Here is a 19,328-nt window from a genome sequence, read left to right as displayed (position 1 = left end):
GGCAGGGTCAATGTAGTTGGTACATGTGACATGCATTTACCAAGATTCATAAAGCAGAATAAGCACTGGTTTGGAGTCCTGCAACTGAAGTTCAAACTTCTGGTATCAGAAATTACTAGTTGAGTGACTTTAAACTATCAACATCTCTGCCTACAATTTTCTCATCAGTAAATTTGGAATAAAAAATAATAATAATTCCCAATTGGGCTATTGTGTGAATCAATTGAAATAACTCTTTCAAATTCTATAAACATTGAGTGTACCTTAATATACCAGATACTCTGGTATCATGCCAAGAATAAAATGATAAATGAGTCATGGTATGTGCCCTTGAGAAGCTGAGTCAAATGGCAGAAACAGAGAAATAAACACAATTTTAATATAATACAGTAAAGGCATTGATAACTGAATCACAAACTGTTATGATAACACAAACGATGAGCAGTCTATCAGTTATAATGATTTCTGCAGCAACTGTTAAATACTCTGATAGAAACTGGCTTTAACAGTAAGGAAATATATTGTCTCACATAACAGCCAGTGCTCGCACTGTTGATTCAGTGGCTCAACAATATCTTCCAGGACCCATAGTATCTTTCCATCTCTGACCTACTGTACACAGTAATGCCTTTATCCTGAAGCTACATATCCTGTTATAATAAGATGGATCACAGCAGCAATTAAAACAACACCATTCCTTGTTCAAGTCCCTCTTCTCATATCTTGTTGACCTAAATAAATTTAACGTTACCCATTTCTGAACCAATAACCTATAAAGGAAATAAAATTACCATTAATGGCTGTGACAAATAATCTTGCACAGGTGATAAACATAATATTCACTTGAGATTCTAGACCAGCATAAGACAGTTGGAGTGAGAGTGAAGAAAATGTTTCTTGAAGGACACCAATTCAAGTTTTTAAAGGATAAATAAGAATTAGCCAAAGAAGAAGAGGAGGATAAGCATCTCAGGCAGGGGAACAACATGACTCTGACTGTGGAAGAAAATTACCATCAAGGTAACAGAGGTAAAGGAGCACTGATTTTGAGCTACGGAATTTCGGAGCACAAAAGGTTACACACTATGAATTCCTGACTCATGAATCAGTTAAAGTATATGTATACATTAATTTAGTAATTCAAAAAATATTTGATTATAAGATTAAGTAAAAAAATTACTGATTTTGCATGGGGTAGAAGGGCCTTCCTAGGAGGGCTTTTTTTTTCCCACTATATTTCCTGAACACATTTGAACAGGTACAGAATGTGTAAACCTCTGATTACTTTTCCTTATCTAGTCATATTGGCCATACCACCAGTAAAAATTACTCTGTCATAATGGAGAAGTGTTTTATCCATGTTCATTACTTTTTTTGTGTCTACATAGAGGGAAAACTGGTAGATGTGCCAAGAGTAATGAGCCAATGGTCACATGAAACAGCAGAATACCACTTTAAAATACATTTCAGAAAGTGAAAACAAAACTGTGTCCCTGTGACTAATGCTATAACTAATCCCTGTTATTGGCATTACAGTGGAATACAATAGGGAATAGAAAAATTTAGGACATGTCTGGGGGGAAGATGAAAAGGATAGCAAGGGTGACAATCTCACATTAATTCTCACTGAAAGGTTGGGTTGACCATTTAATCACATGAGCTACATTTTGAAATATCAGTACAATCTGTGACTCATTTTGCTTCTTGAATCATATAGAATGGGAACAGAAAGTTGATTGCCTAATAAGAATTTCAGAAGAGATAGAAAAAGGAGACAGCATTCCTATGAGAGACACAGGCACAACTCAGGAAGCAATTTGCTCTAAGCTATTTCTAAATATTAAAGTCTGGAAAAAACAGATTACATTTAGTCTGATTGTGAAACATTGGTGGAGTAGTGATGGGAACAGTCATTTATTTAGGCCCCTTTCTAAAGGAGAAAAAAGACAAAAGCTATCTTGCAATGTCTACGTATGCAGCAGGGTGGAAATTGGAAGTAATTCGAAATACAATGCCTGTTTATCGAGACAACATACAGTAAATATATTTAAACCTGCATTGCAGTTCCTCTCTCTTTAGCATTTAAATTGATTCACCAGTTTACATCTACTCCCACCTTCACATCAAACGTGGATGGGGAAACTCTGATTAGAATGAGTCTATTTTTCTCTTTTGGATTCCCTCATTGCCAAACATTATTAGAGTTTCATCTTTAATTTCACTGCAAGACAACTAAATGAAAGGGAACGAGGAACTTGGCTACAAAAACTTTCTAATTTAATCTCCCTTGCAGTCTGATTCCTGTAGCGTGAACAGCACAGCCTGATCTTATTGACACTTTCAACTGCAATGTCAGGTTCATTTCAAAATTTAATACAACGTATTTGTCATCACCACATTTCCTTAGGTAAGGACACTGACACCAAACTGCTACCAGTTGGTGGTCTGCAAAAGACAGCCTGCTGAAATGAAAATTCTCTCCTCTAAACCTAAATAACTCATCTCACATATTGCGTGTCTTCTGTTCCTGCAAGAGAACACTATTGCTTTCCACTATTTGATCATTTAGTAATTCATAGGTAACAATAAAGAAGTAAAAAAAAAAAAAATTTACTCACTGCTTGCTTCTGCAATATTTCAAGAATTTCAAGAATAACTTCTGCAGCAGGAAACAAGAAACAAGATTAGGACCAATACTACTACTTTTTTTTTTTTTTTTTTTTTGAGACGGAGTTTAGCTTTGTCACCAGGCTGGAGTACAGTGGCGCAATCTTGGCTCACTGCAACCTCCGCCTCCCAGGTTCAAGCGATTCTCCTGTCTCAGCCTCCCGAATAGCTGGGATTACAGCCATGTGCCGCCATGCCCAGCTAATTTCTGTATTTTTAGTAGAGATGGGGTTTCATCATATTGTCCAGGATGGTCTCAGTCTCCTGACCTCAAGTGATCCGCCCACCTTGACCTCCCAAAGTGCTGGAATTACAGGTGTGAGCAACTGTGCCTGGACCAATACTATTCTTGATTCTAACTAAATGTAAGACATGCCTTGTAAGACATGCTCTAGCCTACTTCTCTGTTATATGCTAACATTATGAAGCTGCTCATTGTCCTTCTTTGGCTTACAACTGTGTTTTTCAAAGTCTGGTCCCTGGATCAACACCAGCATCACCTGGGAACTTGCTAGAAATACAAGTTCTGGAGCCCTATTCTAGCCCTACTGAATCAGAAACTCTGGGGTAGGGGCTGGAAACATGTGTTTTTACAAGCCCACCAGGTGATTCTGATGCCTACTAGTTTCAGAACCACTGATCTAGAAGAAACAAGATAAGAGCACCATGTCTCTCCAACATTTCAGACCCAATTTTCCTATACAAGTAATTACCTTAACACCCAGTAGAGGTCTGTTTGGCTTTTTCTTTTTCAGAACTATTCCAATACAATCTGGAATCAACTACAAAATGAAAATAAGAGTAACCTAGTCCCCCTCCAGAGTCACACATGACTCAATAGTTGAAAAACAAGACTCAAGATGATGTATGTTACCCAGATTGCCTAACTGGAAAATAAATGGAATTCAATAATATGTTTTATGTTTTCATAGGGAGAACAGAAGCAATATATTGAAGCCCTTTGAATAACAGCAAATAATGAATAAAGACTGAGGGTTGTTCAAAATATTGAATGATCTCTCATGAGATACTATATCATTTCTGCTTTGAAAGGTAATTCTTTAAAAACTATCATCAACATGGTATGATTTGAATTGGATTTTGTATCTCCTATAGGAATGGATTGACTAAATATCTTTCCAAGTATCTTTGTCTTAGTTTGAGCTGTGTCATAATGAAACTCTGTGACAAAGATTCCCGGACAAGTACTTATTGGGAAGCCATGCCAGGGAGCCAGTCACAAAGTGGGGAAGTGAGGCAGGAAAGGGAGGAGCCTGGTAAAGAGTAGGTAATCAATAAGGAAACAGCTTCAAACATACACCTCCAGGCTATTCCAACCGAGAAGAAAGAAGCTGGGTGTGTATCACCAACTCTCAATCAATAGATGAAGACTGCTCCCTGGGGTTGCCAATTCCCTAGCAAGACTGCAGTGAACAGAGACATTTCTTAGGCAAAGAGATGTAGGTGATATCAGCTGGAATTTCAGGCTGACACCCACAAAAACGGGAAATGGCCAAGGGGATCTGGGCAGGAAACAAAGGTGTGTGCTACAACCCATTACTTCTGACTATTCCAAAAGGCCATTTCTCTGAATCTGCATTGCTAATACAAATGCATGTCCATGTTTATTCTCCCATTCTTCGATTCTTCCAAACAGGTGGCAAGATGTTGGCAAGATAAGATTCTCGTCCTTATATAAAGGTAAGTGGGAGTTTTCCTACACAAATAAAAAACTGATAGCATAAGAAAAAATGATAGTTACTTTCTTAAAAAAGAAAAGATAAATCTGATTACTATTATCCTTTCTAAAATGCACATCTTAATAAACTGCATATTTATTTTAACCAAGTTGCCATTTCTCAAAACTTTTAGAAAATCCACATTTTAACTTTATTTTAGAGCCTACATATCCTCAGGTGGCTCGAATTTTGTAGCATCTCTTTAAATAGGTTGATTCACTGAAGGAATATACTTATGTGAAAAAGAAATATCTGATGAATAATCTATTCTTCTTTCATCCTAAAATACAAGAAAATAAATATTATACTAAAATGGCATTTAGAATATCTTATAAGCAAAAGCAAAAACTTACAGAGCAGAAGTAAAGCAGCATTTGTTAACAACAGGAGATACAGCATAATCTAAGAGTTTAAAAATAAAGACAACACAAAAGGAGTTCTCTTTAGAATTCTGGCGAATCGCAAAATATTCCAAAAAATAATTTTTATTTGAATGGAGTCTGACATTATTCTCACAGGTAAGCCAAAGAACATTTTTGAGATCTAAAAATAAAACAAACAAACAAAACAAAACTTTCAACTCCAATCACAGACGTAAAAACATTTTAAAAATATCTGATCCAACGTAGGTAACTGATTATTCTAACACATTTCCACCAGTTGAAGTCCTCCTTAAAAAGGTACTTACAGTGTTAGAGCTTACAAGTACATGCCATTTTAGCCAAGATTAAAGGTAACATTCTTGGAGTGTTCACAGTTAATGATTTAAGGCAAAGACCCCTAGAAAAATATCCTTGAAATAAAAAGCAAAGCTACTTTAATGATGCAAAATCATTCCTAGTGCTGTGCAAATATATACATAGCTTGAGAAAAATATTTGCATGGAAAAGGCATAGTGCAACTGTGAAAATAAAAAAACCTTGTATGCAAGGGAGTGTTTTTGGCAACACTGCAGAACTCTAACTCCATGCCTCTCAACATGTGAACTTTGTTCTTTGTGATCTATTACACCCTTCACTAGTGTGGGTATTTGCCTTCTAGAAGTGCAGATTGTATGTTGCATTACCTCTGAATGAAGATGTTTGCTGAAACATGTAAACACTTTTTTTTTTTCAAGATAGCCTATTTGGCAAATTATGGGGCAAAAGTTATGGGTGAGTGCTCCAGGTCTGACTGCTACAGCAGGCAGACAGGTGTTTATCCAATGACCCCATGGAGTCTTCTGCCCACTTTGCATTGTGGGCACATGAAAGATGATACATAGTAGTCACTTGCCAACCACTGGGAACATTGTCCACTGCCCTGGCATTATGAGGGTTTTTCCAACTTGCTTTTGAAGATGTCACTTGGTGGTAAACTTTGATCAATCGCCAGTGAAACCTGGCAATAACGAACCAGTTATATGTTTGAGAATTGATGTTTAAAATGCAGTGAGTAAATTTGATATTCTAAGGGAGAAATATGTTGGGCTTGCATTTTTGAATCTCACTCCATTTACATTTCAAGTGCTACTTTGAAATGAGGAAACATACTTGTCAATGAGACAAGAATAACCTATGCATATTCAATGCTCCGTAAATGTCTATTGACATTTGATAAGATATTGTGCAGAGGACAGAAATCAAAGCTATTCCATCAATCAGAGACTCGGAAATCAGATTCCAAATAAGAACACTCATTTATACAATCTATTAAGCAATTTACCTCTTGAAAATAAATATCACTGACTAACATATTGTTTGCTATAATTACAGGCTTGAGGGAGAAAGAGGAGCTTCAGAGGCACTGATAGTATTGCTAATAAATCAAAGTAGAGAATGGAACAAAGCAGAGATAGCTGTAGGAATTAGAGATGACTACTCGAATCTAAGATAACCCAAAGTAGACCACATTCTTAAACTAATCCACAAAGTTTAGGCACATCAGAAATTGCTATTTCCAAATACTCCCTGGTTTCGATGTGACATAGATTATATATTTTTGAAGTTTGTAAGCTAATGGTCTAAACAAACTCCTGGGGAAGAGCAATATGTCTTCCTAGCAGCTAACAAGGACACCCAACAAGACACTGTCGAGAGTCCTACAGAATCTTGGTCAAGCTTATGTAGAAATCTCATGGTTCCACAATTTGAATGGGACATAGATACTTGGCAGGGATGTTGAATGTTCCTTTCTAAACACCTATATGCAGGATATCTAGAAGGAGATCATATGTAAAAGTCTAAAAATGGTAAACAAGCCAAGTTACCCTTACAAATTACGGTAGGCCTCAAGTCTGAGTAGATCTAATGTAAGTGGTTTTTTAAAAAATCAAAAATAAAGTATTTCTTTTGGTCTCATCTGTTAAATTCAAAACAAATTCTGAAATAAAGTGTCTATGAAGCAATTAATAAACCAAGAGTGACGGAGGAAAATATCAAATGTTACAAAGAAAAAAACAAAAGGAAATCAAAGGACACTGTATATCTCAAACCTGTCTTTCTCCAGGCATTTAAATTAATGTCAACAGTTCTGTCAACTCCTGTAGTTATGGAAAAACCCTGATAATATGTAGGAGTCAAACAGGAGCACTTCTCTGCCAAACTTCTATCATCAATCACCCGGGATTCACACTGAAGCTGAATCACAAAAAGTGTAACCAGACCACATTTTCAGTTTCACACAGAACAAAAGACAGCTTCAGCCACCAGGAAGCCAAGCATGTTCCCAGAACCGCGACCATGGCCACTGCCCCACAAACGATGAGGGAGTCATTCAGGTATTTAAAAACCACAAAGACTTCATGGAGCTGATATGAACAAATATTAATTCCCTCTTCTGCACACATAAGTTCAGTGTGTAGGTCAAAAGCTGAAAATTAGTCATTTCACAGGAATAAGCAAGAAAGCTCTGAAACTGCTGTAAAACAGTAAAGCTGATGATTGTAGAAGGCTCAGCATAAATTATGAAAGAAGTTCCTAGCCAAGTGGACAGAGATATCATGACAACCCTCCAATATCTGCTGTGAGATAACAAAGCATGAGAGTCATTTATCACTGGGTTCCAACCAAACCAATGATCTTCCTGTTTCCTTAGCTGGAGCTGGGGAGGAAGAATTAGTTATGGCTATTCGAATCCTCCTTATTATTTTCATGTTTTAAAAGAATGCTCTTCGACCAATTCTTCAGGACCAGGTAGAATAATAATTGTACTTTAAAATATACGTAAAATAAGTTTATGCCTTTTTTGAATGGTTATATGCCATTCAAAAAATCATTGCCACTGCACTAATCATTGTTACATAACTAATTTAACTCTCACAGTCTTAAGAGTGAGAGGGAGGTTTTATTACCCCACTTGGCAGCTGAAAGAAAGGATGCTTCCTAGTTAAATAAATTTCCTGAGATCACTTAGCAGGTGAGTAGCAGAGTTGAAACTGCAACCTATCTAACTCTAGAGCTCACGTTTTAAACTTCCATACTTCACTTCTTACTCCAAACTCAACACAGAACACTTCTGTAACCACACAATTCTCCAACACCACCTGGGCATCCTGCAATTTAACTCAACTCTAACACTATCTATTTGGAATTAGTATTAGATCCCACAGGTTATGGGCTCAGTCCTGCAAGACTGCCGCTCACTTCAGATGCCCGTCTCAAGTCCCCGACTGTCGCCTGTGCTTCTGACCCATGGTTATACATCGGGGTTTCCACAACTCCTTCCTCAGGTGCTATAATTTCCTAGGACATATTACAGAACTCAGGGAAACATTTTACATGTATTGGTTTATCACAAAGGATATTACAAAGAATATACATGAAAAGCCAGAAGAGATTCATGAGGAAAAGATGCACAGGGCAAGGTATGGGGGACAGAGTGCAGGGCTTCCATCCCCTTGCTGGGATCTGCCACCCTCTCAGCACTGCCACATTTCCAGCAGCCCAGAAGCTCTCTGTACCTCATAGTTCAGAGGTGTTTATGTAAGTAGGATCAATAATTAACCCAATCTCCAGCCCCTCTCTTGCTTCCAGTGGGTGAACTGAAATCCCTAAGCTTCTAATCATGGTTTGGTCTTTCTGGTGATCATCTCCCATCCAGAAGCTCACCAAGCATTACTTCATTAGAATAAGGCAGGCCTTGCACTCAGGAAATTCCAAGGGATTTAAGAGCTGTGTCAGGAACCACGATTAAAGACCAACTATTAAAACAAAAGATTCTCCTAGCACCCCTGTATCTCAGGAAATAACCAGGGTTTTAGGAGCTCTGTGATAAGGAGCCAGGGACAAAGACCAAAAAATATACGTCTTATTAGAAAACAAACAAAGCAATACAAAAGTGATCTGTTACTAAATTGCACATATGTTACCACAATTCAAAAATTATATGTTAATATTCACAGGAGTTGCTATTAGTTTTAACTCTCTGCTGTAGCTAATACAATCTGTTATTGCCCTTTAATTAAATAATCACCTGGTTTCCACAGGTAACCAATTATATCACCTGACAAAATCTATATCTGTGTAATTATGGTAATGATTGAAAAGAAAGAAGAAAGGAAGAAATGAAGAAAGGATGAAGAGAGGGAGGGAGGGAGAGAGAAAAAAAAGGAATGAAAAGCTTTGCAATATATATCACCCCTGTGTGCTCTGAATCTATTTTGTGATTTACTTCTGTTCTATGGATTACTTAGCTGCATAAGTTCAAAACGCTTCATCCCACATATCATGAGCATTATAAGTGGGGCTTCTCATGGCAGAGCTGATTAATAAATATACACGATATTCTTCCAAGGCACTGAAATTTTTTTCAAGTTCAGGATCAAGGTTTTACATGTCACTTTTCTTATTTCCACATGACACATGTTTTCGGAATCACCTTTCATTTCAAATAACCTACCAGGTGCTTGCTGATCGAGGAAAGACATCATTGTTAATAGTTTTGTAAATCTTGACAACTTGTATTTAAAAACAGTTCTTTGGAAATGTTAGTATTGTGTCTATAGCTGATTCAACTCTAATGTCATATAAACAAAAAGCCACCTAGTTTTCTTTGGTTGTTTTTTTAACTTGAAGGACGTTTCAGTCCTGGATTCTTAACAAGATGATATTTGTTTATAATATATAAAGGCATGTTATACATTGGCTTTTACTTGTTTTATATGGATAAGTTGAACACTATCCAAGAGATTTGTTTTCTGTTTTTTTGACAAATTAAAAACTCTTTAGAAATCTCTAGGTTTGCTGTATTGCATTTAAGTACAATCAAATAGTGTTCTGTCATGGAGTATGTGGACCCATATTAAGTCACGGCATCTTACTTTGCAGCAATGTGTCACTTGATGTAAACATAAATATTCAAGGATAAGAAAGGCTGTGCTTCTCTTCCTCATGAGAATGACCTATTGAAGGGTGGTCATGTATTATTTGGCTGATACTTAACATCCTAACACCTCTAGTGGGTCACTGGGTCATACCGCGGTCATTCTGGCAGACAGCCTTCAGAATGCGATGTCCCAGGCCACATTTTCCATGATCAGGGAAACAGATCCCTTCTGATGCCAGCCATCGGTAGCACATTGGATCCTCACAAGGAACAGACTCCACCAAATGAGGGCAATGCCCTGCAGACCCCGTAGATTCCATGAGGACATGGCGCTGCCTCGTTCTAAATCCTAAAAAGAGAGAGAAAAGAATTTTCAGAGAATTCCACTCTTTTCCAGGAAAGGAAAAGAAGCAGCTGGGTGAGAGATGAAAAGTTTTATTCGAGTACTCATTGCTCGAGCAAAGCACGCATTATCTTGATGTGTTTTATTCTTTGTGAAGTGAGAGGATGAGATGTAGAAAAAAAAGAGAATGGGAAAGAATAAAAGGAGGAAATCTGTCTTCCAAGAGTTTACAACCTAGGAGTTGGAGAAGTCAGACATAATTCAATGGAATAATAAGTAGCATAAGTCCTATGGTATCAATAAACCAGTAAAAATAAATGGAGACTCAGAAATGATCTAAATATAGATTAATCCACATTTTCTTTTTGCTGTTGATTTTGACATTCTTGTTACGCTGCATTCGGTTAAAATACATCACCTCTTTGGCATCTCCTTGGCGCCTGACCATTCACAACTTCCTGCTCCGAGATTTATCTGCATCATGTCACTGAGATTTACACATCAGTCTGCCTCATCAAGACAATATCTCTTTGGAGTTCACTTTCCACCCAGGCTAGACATGGGTACATGATTGTTATTATGTTTAAAAAAAGTGTACTGTGGGACTAGGGCCTCAAAGTCCCAGCCAGAGACTGTAATAAGAACATAGATGTATTTTACATGCTATGGGCCCAGAGAGTCACAGATGCAAATCCACAGGAGTCAAGCAGGTACACATCGAGGCAAATGGGTCAACCATGAGACTGCAGCGAGTGTTTGGGTTAATGGGCCTGATCTAAAATGCCTGACTACTATTCAGCTTCCGTTGACTCTTGGCCTTAGAGATCATGAACCCTCTGTTAACAGATCCTTCCATTTTGTCTAAGAAACCAGAAATCCCTCTATTTTTAAATGATAAAAACTAATGCACAATTTTTAAAAAACAAAGTGACCTAATAAAGAAGGACTGAGAACCAGATTGAACCCTTTAGTCTAAATTTTCAATCTCTGGCCCCCATGATATACCACTTCTAAAGGCTAGGTCTACCTTTTGTGGATCTCATACCTTCCATCGTTTCTATTCCAAATTCAATCAACAGATTCCTTTAATTCCTTTTTCTTTTAACAAAACCAACAGTTTTGCATGAATAACATTTTAAGAAATTGTTATTCATTTATTCCTCGGAGTAAGTAAAGAAAATGAGAGAGTTTGATAGCACAGAGAACATTCAATTCCCAGAGTGAAAGCTGCATATCCCACCACTCTTCCCACAAGGGGAGGGGAGAAGGACAAGTTAGGGAGCATGAGAGGTAACATCTCTCTCATGAAAAAGTTACACACCTCAAGGTATAGTTGGAGAAAGACCAACCTCTCTTAAATAGCACAGCCAAGGAGGCTAGAACACAATGAACATGTGGTTTTGAGACACAAGAAAAAGCTACAGAGAGGTTCTGGGTTATCTTAGATTGAGAAAAAAAAAAAACCCTCAAATAAAGCACTTAAAAATCCTTACCTAAAATACTAAGTATTTTAGCAAAGTACAGGGCTGGGCAAGAATTTTAGGTAAGGATTTTTAAGTGCTTTATTTGAGTTTTTTTTTTTTTTTTTTTTTTTTTTCCTAAGATAACCCAGAACCTCCCTTTAAAAGAGACTCCTAGTCTCTTTAAGGATTAGCTACCTTGGGAAGAAATCATTCAGCCAGTCAGAGGCTATATTCTCATGGCATTGACATGGTTAAGATCAGAGCGGTTAAAAAAAAATAATAATGGCTTCTGCCGTGCTTTATACCTCCATACCTCCATGTCTATATCATTAACTAGCCAAATAAAATCTACAGAAGGGCTCAGCTTCCTTCCTAAGTCACCTTGAAAGGAGATGCATACACGACTCTAAACTTCACTTGACGAGCATCAAACTACAATGACCTACGAGCTCTCACTGCCACAAAACTCAAATGACCTCTATTCTTATATGTAACATCTGCATGCTGTTTATTTATTGTCTTATATTTTTGCTTGTTTTGATTTTATCTTTGAGCAAGACATGGCATGAGTCGCCATGATTTACACTGTTTGACAACCAGCCCAGACTTGAGCACAGAAACTTAGAAGTCTTTATGAAGGATTCTGGGTGTCATATTATTTGGAGCTTAATGCCATTGAGGGGCATGTTCAGTTTTCCTCCATAAATCAAGTTGCATCCATCTTGCCATAAATCTATAGATTACATCTCCTCAGTCAATAAATTCCTTCAGTCTTTCATTTGTGCTGCCCTTGTCCTGCCTCTAACTAGGATCAAATCACAGCACAAGCTCAGCATAAAACAAAAACCCTGGATTCTCTTGCTAGCACTTAACTTTAATCACACATCGCTGTTCATGCCTGCAATAGACATCAGGCGTCTCCCAGGTACTTCTGTTCTGAAAGATATACAATTGCCAAGTCCATAGTGGTTGGGGGCCAGCCAACCAATCACCTTCATTTATTGAGTTTCATATTAATCAGATGATATTATTCTATAAATATTAACTGTCATTTGAACATCACTTTCCTGTACTATGGGAAGCCACAGGAGGAACCAGAAATGTGTATTCTTCTTAAAGCGTTAAAACCCAACAAGGGAAAAAGGCACATGCATAAACTAACATCCATCCTTTACCAAGACTGGGGCAGTAACTTTATTACTCTAAATGAATAAAGCCTCAAAACTATGTTATAAGTTACTATTCCCATTTTGCATGTGTGAAAACTAAGATGCCACTTTATTACTTCTCCAAAGGTGCATTATTACTGATTAAATGGATGGGTGTGAAAATCAGCAGAAGTCTTTCAGAGTCATTGCCTCCTCACAAGAAAAGATTAAAGTCAGCTCCTGTGGATATTGTGTTTTCGCCACACTTTATAAAGTGAACCTGAAAGGCACTGTGGTTTAGTTGAAGGTACTAAAGGTGAGTAGATTGGACAGTGGAATTTTAGACACTGCGCAGCAGGGGAGAGCCATAATCAACATTTCCTGACCACAGATTCAATTCACCTTTAGTGAAACTAGTATCTGCAGGGTTTATTTTTTTCTATGACTCCAAGAATTAATATTTAGTGTATAATTCTACAGGAGATAATTAGAAAAGAATGGGCAGTGGGTTGGGGAGAGAAAAGGGAAGACGAGCAGATGGCAGAAAAGGGGTCAGTGTTTTTTAATTGAAGCCATGGAAGAATTAAAAGAGGCTCCGGAGGGTATATCCAGATCTGAGGGCTGTATTTCTGCATGAGTTAGTGGATCAGAAGTGTACACATGAGCTATCCACAGGCGATGCTATGTCTCAACACCGACTCCATTAGGACAGGGGTGAAGAAAGTCCAGCAGGTTCCAGCCTGGCCAATATGGTAAAACTCCATCTCTACTAAAAATACAAAAAAAATTAGCTAGGCAGGGTGGCACGTGCCTGTAATCCCAGCTACTCAGGAGGCTGAGACAGAACTGCTTGAACCCGGGAGGTGGAGGTTGCAGTGAGACGAGATCGCGCCACTGCACTCCAGCCTGGGCGACAGAGTGAGACTCTGTCTCAGAAAATAAATAAATAAATAAATAAATAAATAAATAAATAAATAAATAAAATAAAATAAAAATTATAAAAAAGAAAGTCTAGCAGGTTAAACAAACAGGACAGAAGCTTATTCTGTCTTAAGCACTCCATTTGCTCTTCCTCTCTGGCGGCCCTGAACTTTGGGTAACAACTCTGAGTGAAAGAATCTGAGCATATTGAAGCTTCGATCCTAACCCTTTAGAAATCAACCACCATCCTGCAGGGGTAGTATTTTATAGTATCATTATTAGTCCACAGCCTGGTGTAAATCCAGAAACTAAGAAGACACACTGATAGGGTGATGTCAGCATGAGAACTCCCACAGCTTAGAATGAGAAGTTAACAGAACGCCCCACCCACCCCAAACACATAGACACAGAAAAAAGAAACAACTATCTCTTAGCATTTCCTATCTATGGGAAAGCAAAATGATTTTATAGACTTCTCATTCAAGGGAAAGCCTATCTAGCAGACAAAGATGGAAAATGGAAATATCCCCCATTTTTGGTATGTAACATCTAAAACATGTCAGTATTTTCCAACTTTAGCATGTTATCTAATTTGTTTAAGAGCATAAAAGACTGTCTCCAAAAAAGAGTCATGGCTTCTCAGTTTCAAAGTATCTTGTCCTTTGGGAATTTTTAAGGACTTGGGTGCTCTCATTGAGGGAAGGAATCCCTGAAGTCCTTCCACCTAAGCAGCTGGCTGTTGTAACACTCTACAGGGAGCCTCCAGCAAATTCTTCTTTAGAACAACTTCAGTGGGCAATTCTGCCTTTCTAGTATATGTCTGAAAAGGATAAGGATGTCATATAAATGTGTGTCTATATATCAAGAAAAAATTTTAAAATGTATCACATCTATGTGTAGAGTTTGTCTAAGAGTATTTATTTTTTCAGGCTAATTCTGTTTCGTATATCTCTAATTATAACACTCTGGGAGTGTATCAAAGAGAAAGCAATAAATGATAAAACCTGACCCAATTTAAATTCCTCTGAAAGGCATCCTAGCTTTACTTGACAAGCACCAACCTGCCGATCATGGTTCCCTTGTCTGCCTGTCATGACGCGATGGAAGGGTGTGAAGGCTGTGAACACTGGCTGATTTTCTAATGTACTCTGAATAACCAACAGCCAGAAGCCTTTGATGATTCCTAATGGAAGGATTTCTGATTAAGAATAAAAGTCATGTAAAGATAATTTCTATAGTAACTAATTTCTTCTATTCGGCAATAAAACATTTCCTACTTTCCCATTCCTTTCTACTTTTTTTCTTAATGTGAACAAAGGAAATGTACCAGAGCAATAACACGATGACTAGGAAAGCCTAGAGAGGAGAAAAATGATTTTCTCTCCTACTTTCCACATTCATTTTTTTTTGCTGTTGTTTGCTTGCTTTTCTCTTAAATACTCCATCTTTCTGTGTGTATGTGTGTGCATGCACGTGTGTGTGTGTGTGTGTGTGTGTGTGTGTATTTTTTAAGAGTATGAAATATCTAGGAAAGTATAAATATCCTAGATTTCTGCTAGTGGAATCACTGCATTTTAGAGTAGAGAATTAAGATGTGAAGCTAAACACTCCCGCTTATATCCCAGAGTTTTGCAATGTTTAATGCATTAGCCTGTGTACCCCAGCTTCTGTAGAATTCTGAAGTATCTTTAGTTTGTACCAGTCAGTGATCCTGGCAGAACTCCCATGATTCTACCCACAGTAGAATCATGGGACAGACACCAAGACTGAGGGGGATCTCAGACCTAATACACACAAGTCAGTAGAAATAACAAGACTACTTGCTGTCATCATAACATGCTTGGATACCTTGAAGGAACAGAATCATTTCCCTAGAGGGAAAACTCTATTCTTCATTCTTCCCAAGAGGGAATATAGGCAGGTGGTCCTGGCAGGTTTTAACAAGATCTTACAAACCAAAATTATCTCTTCTCTAGGGGAGCATTTATAAAATACCAAACTCCTAGACCTGAATAACAATCATCAGGGCTTACCATCCCTCCTGTCAGTGACTACAGTTCAGGAGGCAGCCATTCAGCCACAGAATGGGTTCTATTAAAAAATGGCTAATTCTCATCAATCCCAACATGTCCCTAAACTCTGCAGGAGGCTGTGGGGACAGTACCACCTTCAGGTGAGAGGTTCTACTGCCTCCATCCTCTCCTTCAGCACTTTTCTTTCTTTTTTTTTTTATTATTATACTTTAAGTTCTAGGGTACATGTGCACAACGTGCAGGTTTGTTACATATGTATACATGTGACATGTTGGTGGGCTGCACCCATTAACTCGTCATTTACATTAGGTATATCTCCTAATGCCATTCCTCCCCTCTCCCCCACCCCACGACAGGCCCCGGTGTGTGATGTTCCCCTTCCTGTGTCCAAGTGTTCTCATTGTTCAATTCCCACCTATGAGTGAGAATATGCGGTGTTTGGTTTTTTGTCCCTGCGATAGTTTGCTGAGAATGATGGTTTCCAGCTTCATCCATGTCCCTACAAAGGATATGAATTCACCCTTTTTTATGGCTGCATAGTATTCTATGGTGTATATGTGCCACATTTTCTTAATCCAGTCTATCATTGTTGGACATTTGGGTTGGTTCCAAGTCTTTGCTATTGTGAGTAGTGCCACAATAAACATATGTGTGCATGGGTCTTTATAGCAGTATGATTTATAATCCTTTGGGTATATACCCAGTAATGGGATGGCTGGGTCAAATGGTATTTCTAGCTCTAGATCCTTGAGGAATTGCCACAGTGTCTTCCACAATGGTTGAACTAGTTTACAGTCCCACCAACAGTGTAAAAGTGTTCCTATTTCTCCACATCCTCTCCAGCACCTGTTGTTTCCTGACTTTTTAATGATTGCCATTCTAACTGGTGTGAGATGGTATCTCATTGTGGTTTTGATTTGCATTTCTCTGATGGCCAGTGATGATGCCTTAAGCCCTTTTCAAAGGCTGAATCTCCCTTTGAAAAAAGTATTGATTGGGGCAAAATGCTCCCCACCTCTGTTTATCTAGTGCTCTTAAGCTACTCTCAGCACAACCTCCTGCCCTCCCACAACTGCAGTCTCTTTTCCCCCTTCATCCAATGACAACGTACTGGCCCTAGATACATCCCATGCCCCATACCTTGTCTTCTGCATCTGCTCAATGATTTGCTCTTAGGCATAATGGCTCACACTGACCAATGTGGTGCATGATGGGCAGATGGCTTCTCTTCTCAGAACTGAGCTTGTACTTTGATCCAAACTTCTTTAGGCTGATGGAGAAAATCAACTAAGGAAGCTTAGGGTTTGGAGGGACACTGGACTAAAGAGACAGGAAACCAGATCCTTACTGCCAACATGGCCATCATTAAATCACCATGGGACTTTAGACAAATTACCTTACTTCTTGACACTTTGGTGTTGTCATTTTGTGAAGTGCTGTATCCTTGTTGAGCCTAAATGCTGATTCAAAGTTGGGCAGTGTATTAGTTTCTAGAGCTGTCATAACTAAGTACTGGAAATTGGGTAGCTTAAGTCAATAGAAATGTCTCGTCTTCACAGTTCTGCAGGCTGGAAACCTGAAATCAAGGTGTCAGCAGGGCCATGCTCCACATGCTCCCTCTGGAGGCTTTACAGAAGAATCTGTGCCATGCCTCTCTCCTAGCTTCTGGTGGTTGTGGTTCTCCACGGTGCTCCTTGGCTTGGAACACATTACTCCCAATGTCTGCCTTCATCTTCATGTGGCCTCTCCTCTTCTGTGTCTCAATATCCTCACATGGCACTCTCCTCTCTGTGTATGTCACTATGCCCAAATTTTCCTCTTCTTGCAAGAACACCAGTCACTGGAATAGAGCCTACCTTAATCCAGTATGACCTAATCTTAACTTCATTACTTCTGAAATAATCCTATTTCCAAATAACATCCTACTCATATGTACCAGGGTTGGGATTTGAACACATCTTTTGGGGGGCATACCATTCAACGTACAGCAAGTGGTGTCTTATGAATGATGGACCATGGTATATCTGCACAGGTTGACTTTTACTATAGAGAAATAGAGGCCAATGAGGATAAAGTTTGGCAAAAAATGTTACTTGGCGGAATGGGGCCAAGGGAGGGGGTCTGAAGTTCCATGGGCCAGTTCTGAATTATCTAGAAAAATAAAACTGAAAGTTCAAGGAGGCAGTTTTTAACAGGAGTTTTGTGAAAATTGGAGCTCAAGGGACAAAAAAACACAACACAGAATTAGGGCAACCAGCCTGATCAACATGGAGAAACCCCGTCTCTACTAAAAACACAAAAATTAACCAGACATGGTGGCGGATGCCTGCAATCCCAGCTACTCGGGAGGCTGAGGGAGGAGAATTGCTTGAACCCAGGAGGCAGAGGTTGTGGTGAGCCAAGATCACGCCATTGTACTCCAGCCTGGGCAACAAGAGTGAAACTCAAAAGAAGGGGAAAGGGAAATGGAAAGTGAAAGGAAAACGGAAAGGGAGGAAGAAAGGAAGGAAGGGAGGGAGGGAGGAAGGAAGGAAAGAAAGGAAAGAAAAAGAAAGAAAGCAGGCAAAAGCATTCTCTGAATTGCCATAGAGAATCCATGGCCCAGAAAGAAGGGGAGAAAGCATTTAGTAAACATCTATTTAACAAGCACCTATAAAATCTGACCCTCAGAACTGCTTCTACCTGCCTGCAGTACCAGTACCTCATTTTTTTCTGAGGGAGTCACATTTCCCCATTCTCTGTCTGTGAAGTTTGAAGGGAACTGTCCCTCTCCTGATCCCAGTGGTGGCCACATGTCCAGGATTTGAACATGTAAACCCCACATCCTCCAGTCAGAGTAGTTGGTTCAGGAATGAGGACATGACATAAAAGAGCCAATGAGATTCAACTCCAGGACTCTTCCGGGGACCAATGGAAAAGACATTTCTTTCTGCTTTATGTACTACCTTAAATTGAACCTAATATAGAGAAAAGCAGACACAAGAGATGGAGAGAGAGAGAAATGTAAAGGTAAAGAAAGAATTAGAAAACAAGACGGAGACCCATTGGCCTGTTTATACTCTTGGATGCAGCCCTATCCTCTCTTCTCATTTCAGCTACATGAGCTCAAACCAGTCTCTTCTTTTGACTTAAGTTGGTTATCAGTTGGGTTTCTGTCACCTATAACCATTAGTCTCCCAAGTAATATAACCGAGAGTCTCCCAGATCTACTTGGTCTGGTGTGGTTCTACAGCTTTGAAAGCAGATGAAGGCAGCACTTCATGCAGCAAAGTGATGCCACAGCCACAGTGACTGGAGGAGCCTTGGTCCAACCTCACATGATTTTCTGGACAGTGACCTAAACAGGAGCAGCACAGGCTAAACATAAGATGACTGTTCTAAAAATATGTAAATCACCCTGAAGAATCTCGTATACAACTACATGCAACTGACTATATATGTGTAGATCATAAGACTGCAAACTATAGGTATTAGTATAAATGGAAACTTATTTGTGTCCACAAGCTGCAGAGGCGTGGGGGACATTCTGGTTACATGTCGAATAAGAGAATTGCCCAAGGCCCTCTCCAGGCTTCTTTGACATCCAGATTTCTAGGGTTTGATAAAAGAGTGAAAGGTAGCTTTCTCCTGCCTGAAAGCCAATACACATCTTCCTTTCTACCTCAGAACAAGAGTCAGAATGAAAGGAAAAGCCCAGGAACAGGGGTAAG

The 19,328-nt window shown here is 38.9% G+C and overlaps 1 protein-coding gene across 1 annotated transcript in view; it reads right to left on the bottom strand.

Moving 5' to 3' along the window:
- THSD7B (thrombospondin type 1 domain containing 7B) overlaps positions 1-19,328 on the bottom strand; it is a 913,367-nt gene that overhangs the window by 494,205 nt on the left and 399,834 nt on the right. The window contains exon 7 of the mRNA XM_019021646.4: positions 9,862-10,059. Within this exon, the coding sequence (XP_018877191.3) occupies positions 9,862-10,059 (198 nt within the window). The remainder of the gene's footprint in view (positions 1-9,861; positions 10,060-19,328) is intronic.

Source organism: Gorilla gorilla, chromosome 11 (assembly GCF_029281585.2).
Source record: "Gorilla gorilla gorilla isolate KB3781 chromosome 11, NHGRI_mGorGor1-v2.1_pri, whole genome shotgun sequence".
Classification (NCBI taxonomy): domain Eukaryota; kingdom Metazoa; phylum Chordata; class Mammalia; order Primates; family Hominidae; genus Gorilla; species Gorilla gorilla.
The sequence above is the reverse complement of the archived record's forward strand: the minus strand, read 5'-3'. Positions and strand labels throughout refer to the sequence as shown.